The sequence below is a fragment of the Helobdella robusta genome (genome assembly GCF_000326865.2).
Source record: "Helobdella robusta unplaced genomic scaffold HELROscaffold_89, whole genome shotgun sequence".
Taxonomy (NCBI): Eukaryota; Metazoa; Annelida; class Clitellata; order Rhynchobdellida; family Glossiphoniidae; genus Helobdella; species Helobdella robusta.
Genome location: NW_008705506.1, coordinates 39,376 through 49,075, shown reverse-complemented (window position 1 = coordinate 49,075; position 9,700 = coordinate 39,376). Strand labels below are relative to the sequence as shown.

The following is a 9,700-nucleotide window of genomic DNA, read 5'->3' as shown; positions in this document are numbered from 1 at the left end:
TTGAGGAGAGAGGAGGAAAGTGTACTGCAGAGGGCTGAAAGAGCTATGGTGAGGATGATGTGTGGGGTTAAAGTGAAGGATAGGAGGAGTAGTACAGAGCTGATGTCAATGATGGGACTGAATGAGGACATTGTGACATTGATAAGGAGATCGAGATTGCGGTGGTATGGACATGTGTTGAGAAGGGATGAAAGGGTCGGGATTAGGCGAGCGTTGGAGTTCGAGGTTGAAGGAGTGGTAGGAAGGGGTCGTCCGCGGTTGGGATGGAGAGAGCAGGTGGAGAAGGACAGGGTGAAAGCGGGGTTGCGTGGTACTGAGGCGAGTGACAGATGTGGATGGAGTCGAGGGGTATTTCGGTTTCATCATAGGTAGCCAAACGGCAACCCCCGATCTCGGGGAAAATGCCGTCTAAACGTGTGTTGTTGTTGTTGTTATTGTCGTTTGTATTTTCATTGTTAAGTTGCTGTTCTTTGCGGTGAACTATTTTCTTTATTTTTGATAGTTTGCATCAATTATTAATTAGAAGATTGGTAACTCGTTGGAGTTCTTTTTCTCTATCTTCAGCTTTTGATGAGTGAGTATACGCCCTGTTGACGAAGGCACTGATCGTACTGGTTAGGAATGTTTCAGTGCACTCACTAATCCCATTGAGACAGAGTCCTTTGTTCGTTCCAACTTAACAATATTTATTACAAATTTGTATTTAATTATTTTATCGATCATTGATGTGCATTATCCATTGTTTATCAAGAGGTTTGTGACTTTTTTCAAATCTTCATTACGTTTTTTTGTTGATGATTAGTGAAGGCGCGGTTGTCGAACGCTCTTGTTGTGCTGATTCTAAATTGTTTAGAGCATTCGCTTTTTCCATTAAGGCAAATGCCTTTATTTGTAATTTTTACGTAGACTGCAGTTTTAAAGCAATATATATTGCGGATGTCGAAGACTTAAAAAGAAAGGGTAGGAATTTTGTGTATATATATATAAAGATATATATATTGAAAAAATGAGTAAGAATATAGAGGAGAATAGTTGATGACAGATCGATTATTCTCACACTCAACACACACACACATACACACACACACACACACACACATATATATATATATATATATATATATATATATATATTATCAAACACTTATAAAGCGCCTATTAAAATAAATATCTCTCACAAGCGCTATCGAAAAAAGAAAAATAATAAACGAACAGTGAAATAATGTACATCCTATCAATAGACGATATGATACAATCAATTACAATCGTTCATCGCAAATAGATAAGTTTTCAAATTCTTTTTGAAATCAACAATGTTCATCTTTGACATTCTCATCGACATTGGCAGACTATTCCAGACGATTGGTCCCGACACTGCAATGTCTCTAGACGATGTCTGCAGCTGCGTAGTTGGTACAATCAACAAATTGACGTCATCTGATCGCATGCGTCTTCCAGTCGAAGACAGCGGCTTCTTTATGAATCTATCAGCCAGGTATTCTGGGAGTTGTCCGTTTATGGCCTTGTACATAATGACGCATATTTTGTAAAAAATTCGTTTCTTCACTGTTAGCCAATGGAGGCTATTCAGAATTGGCGTCACATGATCGTATTTTCTGCCTCTAACAATCACCTTTGCAGCTCTGTTCTGAATAGACTGGAAGTCAGCGATAGACCTTTCTGGCAACCCATAAAACAGACTGTTGCAATAATCCAATCTCGAGTAGACAAACGCATGAACCAATGATTGTGTTACAGTTTGATCCAGATATTTTCTTATTCGGTATATTTGTTGAAGTTGTGCTGAACATGATTTAGATTGTGATTTTATGTGGTCACAAAGTTTTAGTTTAGTGTCAAAAATACATCCCAAATTGGTAGCCTTCTTGCAAAATTTTATCTCATTATCTTCAATCATTATTGAATCAATTTTACTTTTGATAGCTGCTGCCAGGTGCCCACTGGTAAAAACTGTGATTTATTTTGATTAAGTTTGAGACAATTTTTTGACATCCATGTGTCAATTTCAGCCAAACATTTTATTAGTCTTTCAACTGCACTTTCGAACTGATCTGGTTTACTGCTGACTATTATTTGAATGTCGTCGGCATATGCATGATAAGAAAAACCAAAAGTATCAATTACATTAAATACATCAGCTGTATACAGTATGAACAAAATAGGTCCAAGTATTGAACCTTGTGGCACTCCGGATGACTTTGTTTTTACTCTAGACAGATGCTCTTTGAAAAATACCTGTTGAGTCCTTCCAGTCAAATAGGAGTCGAACCACTTGATAACAGTTCCAGCAATGCCAAAGTCGTGAATTAATCTGTTTAATAGAATTTGATGATCGACACAGTCAAACGCTGCACTCATGTCCAAAAATGCGTGTAGAGCAATATTCTGTTTGTCGATGGAGGCAAATAATTCGGACAAGACATATAACAATGCCGTCTCTGTAGAATGGTAACGTTTATATCCAGATTGATGAATCAGGAACAAATTATGTTTATTTAAATGATTTACAAGTTCACCTACTACGACACGTTCTATGATTTTGGAGATGAAACAAATGTTAGATTTTGGTCTGTAGTTTCCGAGCTCATTAAAATCTGCGTTTGTTTTTTTCAAGATGGGTATCACAACCGCATGCTTGCAAGAAACAGGAAGTGCTCCAGCACACAATCATAAATTAACTAAACTTGTGAGAAACGAGATGAAGAGGTCTATATGTTTTTTCAAAATGTGAGTAGGAAGGATGTCTAACATGCAAGATTTAGATGGCAGATTAAGAACAATTTTTTTTACATCTTCTGAAACCACTGCAAAATTTGAAAACAAAGAGCCACTGTTTAATTTACATTTATCAAAAACTGGTTTGTCAACTACTTTGGCGTCTCGTTTTATTTTGTTGATTTTTTCTTCAAAATGATCAATAAATTGAGAACAAGTGATGTCTACATGTTCCTGAGACGATTCATTATCATAATTTTTGCAAATGATTTTATTAATTACTTTCCACAAATTTTTAGGGTTTCCGTCGTTTTCCTTTATCAGTGTTTTCCAATAACAATTTCTTTTTTTTAGAAAAACATTTAGTTTTATTTCGCAAAGCAGCAATCCACTCACTCCGACAGGCTGATGATAAATATTTTCTATATTTCCTTTCTTTCTGTCGACAAAGTTTTTTAACTGCTCTGCATTCATCATCAAACCAAGGAGTTATCAAATCGCATCTGTGTTCTATAAAGTGAAGAGGCGCAACTTTATCAACAATTTTCTTCATCTCATCATTGAAAAGTTCAAATTCAAAATTTACGTCGTGACTTTGACATGGCTTTGACAACGGAGAATTTGCAACATACGAAAAAAACAGATTTTCATCAAGTTTTCTCCACGCACGATCTAGCTAATCTGCGAACTTTTTTAAGACATATTCGTTTAATTGGTATGCTAACATGTATCAAACTGTGGTCGGAGTACACACCACTAGGAAATATATCTTACTAATTAAAACATGAAAATTTTCAGAACAAACAACCATGTATATATGTATACAATATACATACTTTTTCGCTACGTTGGGTTTAACCGTATTTGATTTTCTCTGCGTTTTTGTGATTCTTTAGATATTTATACCGAGGTTATAGTGTTAATTTTTGACTCCTTTTAAAGCATAAATTAAGAGGAGTATTACCGTATTTTTATTTTTTGAATGAGTTAACAATTTGATTAAATAATTTAATTTAGAATTAACTTGTATTGTTTTATAGTTTTTTTTAAACAAGTTGAATATAAATTGTTGTCGTCAACGCATAAGTAGTGTTGTGTACGAACATTAACTTAGTTTCTAACGTTCAATATCATAAATTGAAAGTTAAACTGTTTTTGGTAAAAATGAACAAAAATAAATGTTTGCAATGTTCAGAGGCAAAAGGTCAGGGGAAGGCTGTCAAATGTTCTCAGTGTGAGTACTTTGCGCATGCAAACTGTGTTTCAATCCCTGAAGAAGTTTGCAACCTTTTGGATTCCAGTACCAACCTTAGATGGTTCTGTGATAGATGCTCAAGTCTGGGACCTAACATTAAAAAGTTGACCAGCTTTGTCGATTTTCTCTGAAAAGATGTTTTCAACAAACTCAACACATTGAACGATTTGAATGCAAATATAAAGTCAGAGCTTGAGAATATCAACGCAACATTAGAAAGTAATAGAGAAAAGTTAAACCAGCTTGAGAGCACTGATGTTTTTCGTGGTGAATTGAACATCTTGAAGAATGATATGAAAGTATTTTTTGCAGATATCGTCAGTCGCGGGCTTAAAGGGCACGCTGATGATATCAAGGCCGAAGTCAAAACAGTCCAGACGACAATAAATGATGCTAAACAAATCAAAGAAAGAGAAAACAATCTAATTATGTTTCATTTGCTTGAGAGCGACGGTGACCGGGTGGGCGTCATGAAGACTCTGAAACACCTGTCTAATAATGTTGTTTATGCTAACCTAGTCCATCTAACTAGACTCGGAAAAAAACCAGACGATCATACCCGACCGCTGTTGTTGAAAATGGATAATGTTGACATAAAAAACATGATAATTAAAAATGTCTCTAAATTAAAATCGCTTGACGTCAGCCTGGGTTGCGTCGGACTCAGTCACGATCTCTTCCCAGAGCAGAGAAAGGAACTGAGGTCAAGGATAGAGGAAGCAAGGGCATTAGAAGCTTTTGACAAGGGTTTTTTATACTATGTAAGAGGCCAGGTTGGCAAATGAAGAGTGGTGAAATTTCATTCTTCAAGATGTTCAATTCACCACGAAAAACATCAGTGTCCTCAAGCTGGTTTAACTTAGTAGGTAGTAACAATGTAATGAAAGGTGGTGCTGTTGGCTTTAATAATCGTAAAAAGGTAGGTGTTAACCGGGGACTTTAATGTTCACGTTGAAAAGACGAATGATCCTTATGCTGCTAATTTAAATGATATCTTCGATAATTTTCAACTCATCAATCATGTAAAAGCCCCAACACATCTACGTGGTGGTACACTAGACTTGATAGTGGCCTCCGAGGATTTTCCAGCTCATGACTGTTTAGTCCATCCAAGTGGAATTTATTCTAATCATAGTTTTATTTGGGCTGAACTGTCGATGACTCGAGAATATTTGGTTGAAATTAAAAAAGTTTTTAAAATATGGAATCAGATGAATGTTGATGACTTTATCAAACTCGTGCTTGAATCTCCATTCTTCAAATCATGTCAAAGCAATAAGGTAGACAAAGAATTGCATTTATTTAATAACGAGTTAAAATCTATTGCCGATAAAGTTGTACCTATTCGTGCAGTGACCGCCAATAACCTTTGTATGGCTCCGTGGTATGATAATGATTGCAGGTAGGCCAAGCGTTTGTGCAGAAAAATGGAAAGAAGGTTCAGAAAAAGTTTACAGTTGATTCATCAAAATGAATGGAAAACTGCTTTGAGGAGTAAATCGGAACTTGTTGATGAAACCAACAAATTTTTGGCGGGTTCTGAACAGCATTCTCTGTAGGGGTCGTAACGATAAATCCTGCTCGGATATGGATGATCTAACATCTGATCGATTTATGTGCTATTTTAATGAAAAGTTAAGCAAGCTGAGAGATAGTGTCAACAGCGATGCTCAACAGAGCCTGGCAGAATTCCAATCAGGTGTCAATAATAATCTGTTCTTAACGTTTTCTATGGTTTCTTATGAGGAGGTAATACAGTTCGTTCAAAATTTACCTACAAAGTCGTGTCAACAAGATGTAATACCTACCCACGTATTAAAGAAATTTATAAAACTATTTGCACATTTTTGGCAGGCCTGATAAACAGCAGTTTGAATGTGGGACAGGTTCCCTCTGGCTGCAAGCATGCTATCATAACTCCGCTGCTGAAAAAACATAATCTAGACGAAAATGATGTTGGGAATTACAGACCAATTTCCAATCTGTCTTTCCTATCCAAAATTATCAAACGTGTGGTTGTCAGGCAAACACTCAGTTACTTGAACAATATCAATTTAATGCCGAAATTATAATCTGGATTCCGTCAGTACCATTCGACTGAAACTGCTCTTTTGCAAGTTATCTCAGAAGTGTACGGGGCAATTGATGAACAAAATGTGGCAATGCTAGTCTTTCTTGATATGTCATCTGCATTTGATTGCGTAAATCACAAAGTACTTTTAACAAGAGTACGTTGCAGTTTTGGAATCTCTGGTGGTTTGAGTCGTATCTGGTAGGTAGATCACAACAGGTATCATTTGGTGGTAAATTGTCTGAGGTTAATGTTATGTTGTCTGGTGTGCCACAAGGTTCGGTTCTAGGGCCTATTCTATTCATCTATACATCTGAAGTACTAAAGATAATAGAATCATTTGGTTTCTCAGATCATGCTTTTGCGGACGACTTACAAATTATTGTTACGAGCAGACCATGACAATTGTATCTTTATATATTTAGTATCTTCTGGACGGCAATTAAATAAACGGAGATATCGTAACGCACATTTGTGTTGAATTGAATTTATATTAAATAAAACATATAAAACATCACATGGCGCAGTCGACAATTGTTTAAATATAGTAAAAATAAATGTTTAAACCATAGTATAAGTTTTATCAATAAAATAATGACTGACGTTTTTAAAGGTTTTCAACCGCCTCCGGCGTTGAACTTTGATCAAGGCAATGTTGAAGAGAGTTGGAAAGTATGGATACAGAGATTTGAGCTATTTCTTTTTGCTTCTCGATCGGACCAGCTTCCAGAAAAGGTACAAGTTGCGATGTTTCTGAGTTGGATTAGTGATGAGGGACTTTACATTTTCAATTCATTCACTTTTGATCCGCCAGAGGACAAAAATAAAATATTTGCAGTAAAAGCAAAATTTGAAGAGTATTGCTCACCACGTAAAAACGTTGTTTTTGAAAGGTACCAGTTTTGGAAAATCTCACAAGCCAGTAGATTCATTTGTAACCACGCTATGTCTCCGAGCCAAATCATGTAAATTTGGTGAACAGGAGGAGTCATTGATTTGTGACAGAGTAGTTTTGGGTTGTGCTGATGCACGTCTTCAGGTAAAATTGTTGAGAGAACCGGAATTGTCTCTCACAAAGGCACTTCAGTTATGCAGAGCTGCTGAGGTTACTCGAAAACAATTAAAAACCATAAAAGGTGACGAGTTACCAGCAACAATAAACTCTGTGAGGTCTGGCAAAAATAAAGACCAAAATAATGGCAAAATGAACAAACATGGCTGTGGAAGATGCGGCACAATTTATCCTATGAAACAATGCCCAGCATTTGGAAAACAATGTTACAGATGTTTAAAACAAAACCATTTTGGTAGATGTGTAAAGCCTCCAACTTGTCAAATAAAGGAAAAAATAAGTTTTAAAAAATCTACAGACAACCATTCACGTTCAGCATCGCCATCATCTAGATCGTCAATTCATGCAGTTGAGGAAAATATAAACAGCTTTTTCATTGGTGAATTTGCCCTGCAAATCAAGAAAATTGTTGGTGGAAAGAACTATATCTAAATGGCATGAAAGTCAGATGCAAATTAGACACAGGTGCTGAAGTCAACGTCATCCCAAAAACAGTTTTTGAACAACTTCCTAAAAGACCAAAGCTAACAAAGACTAACACAGTTTTTAAACCTCATGGCAGTGAAAAACTTCAGCCTCTAGGATCATCGTTTGTTGAAACAATAATTAAGGGTTTAAAAACGTTTTTAGAATTTTATATCATTAATAGCAATGCCCCAACACTGATAGGACTGCCATCATGCAGCAAACTAAATTTTCTACACAGAGTTGATACCATAAAAATTAGTGTAGAAAAAAGAACATCAGCACAGATACTTGATGAATTTTCTGATGTGTTCAAAGGACTTGGTTGTCTCTCTGGAGAGCATCACATTACAGTAGACCCATCAGTACAACCAGTACCGCCAAGACGGGTACCACTAGCGTTACAGCCAAAACTCAAGCAGAAGTTAGATAGTTTGTTAAAAAATGGAATAATAGAAAAAAAAGATGAGTCAACATATTGGGTAAACAACTTGCTTATTGTCAAAAAGAAAGATGGATCATTAAGATTATGCCTCGATTCTAGAAATCTCAACAAGGCAATAAAAAGAGAACATTTTGTAAAACCAACTTGTGAAGATATAATGCCAAAACTTCATGGAAAAAAGTTTTTCACCATTGTCGACATGAAAGATGGTCTTGGCAGATCAAATTAGACACTGAAAGTACTCGCCTCTGCACCTTTAATACACCCTTTGGAAGATTCTCATTTCGTAAACTTCCATTTGGAATATCATCAGCTCCCGAAGTGTTTCAGAAGAGAAGTATTGAAATTTTTGGAGACATTGATGGTGTTCTCATAGTATTTGATGACTTAATCATTGCAGCTAGTAATAAAACAGAACATGACCAGATACTCAAAAAAGTACTTGAAAGGGCTAGAAAATTCAATGTTCGCTTCAATAGTAAGAAACTACAAATTAAAGTTTTCAGTGTTAAATACCTAGTTCATAGAATCTCAAAGGAAGGTGTGGCTCTTGATGACAACAAAATCAACGCTATCCTAGCCTTGCCGACACCACATGATAAAAAGAGTCTTCAGCGTTTTCATGGTCACATACATGTCTAAGTTTATACCACATTTCTCCACACTTACTGATCCTCTGCGACAGTTGCTGAAACAAAATAGTGAATGGATGTGGAACAACCAACATACCAAAGCTTTTGAGCAACTAAAGAAATCTATTACAACAACTCCTGAGTTAAAATTTTTTGATGCTAAGACGCAAGCATGCATCCAAACAGACGCTTGGAATCGGAAACAAACAGGAATCGGGTCAGTACTGTTACAAAATAAACAACCTATAGCTTATGCATCTCGAGCATTGAGTGAAACTGAAAAAAAATATGCTCAGATAGAAAAAGAACTCTTGGCAGTTGTATTTGCGTGAGAAAAGTTTTCTCAGTACATTTATGGAGCAAAAACACTTGTGTATACTGACCACAAACCACTCGAAAATACATTATCAAAGTCTCTGAACCAAACTTCTCTAAGATTACAACGAATGTTAAGACTATTAAAGTTCAACATAGAATTGAAATACATACCTGGAAGCAAGATGCTCATAGCTGATGCTCTTTCAAGGGCCTTTCTTAAGCACAGTGATGCAGCAGATTTGGAAATGCAGGAAAACATTGAAGTCATGGTACATACCATACTCAATGATTTTTCAACTAGCTTCAACAAGCATGAGCAATTTATATTGGAAACACACAAAGATCCACATCTTTCGAAACTACAGTCGTGGATAAGAAATGGTTTCCTTGTGAATATGAAAGAATTGAGTTGAAATTCTTTCAGAAAATTGCATCTTACATTTATGAGCTTGATGGACTTTTATTTTATGAAAGAAAACTCTTCGTTCTAAAATCTTTGAAAAAAGAAATGTTATTTTTGTTACATGAAGGTCATCTCGGAATAGACAAAACCAAAGCCATGCCACGCTCTTGTTTATACTGGCCTGGTTTGTCTCGTGAAATTGAGGAAATGGTTGAAAGATGTTCAGTTTTCAATACACACCATAGAAAACAACAACCAGAGCCATTACTTTTACATAAAATCCCTCAGAAACTTTGGGCTAAA

The 9,700-nt window shown here is 36.0% G+C and overlaps 2 protein-coding genes across 2 annotated transcripts in view; both read left to right on the top strand.

Annotated features, from left to right (window-relative positions):
- The window catches only part of HELRODRAFT_182599 (hypothetical protein), a gene marked incomplete at both ends in the record, with an annotated part of 10,061 nt that extends 2,688 nt beyond the window's left edge, over positions 1–7,373 (top strand). The window contains 5 exons of the mRNA XM_009032845.1: positions 3,932–4,072; positions 4,127–4,764; positions 4,951–5,104; positions 6,676–6,797; positions 7,290–7,373. Coding sequence (XP_009031093.1) covers positions 3,932–4,072; positions 4,127–4,764; positions 4,951–5,104; positions 6,676–6,797; positions 7,290–7,373 — 1,139 coding nt within the window. The remainder of the gene's footprint in view (positions 1–3,931; positions 4,073–4,126; positions 4,765–4,950; positions 5,105–6,675; positions 6,798–7,289) is intronic.
- A 603-nt stretch (positions 7,374–7,976) lies between these two features.
- Positions 7,977–8,174, top strand: HELRODRAFT_128197 (hypothetical protein; the record flags this gene model as incomplete). The annotated part of the gene is made up of 1 exon (XM_009032844.1): positions 7,977–8,174. A coding segment is annotated over one exon (198 nt), but the record flags the coding sequence as incomplete, so codon positions are not given.
- Positions 8,175–9,700: the final 1,526 nt, after the last annotated feature.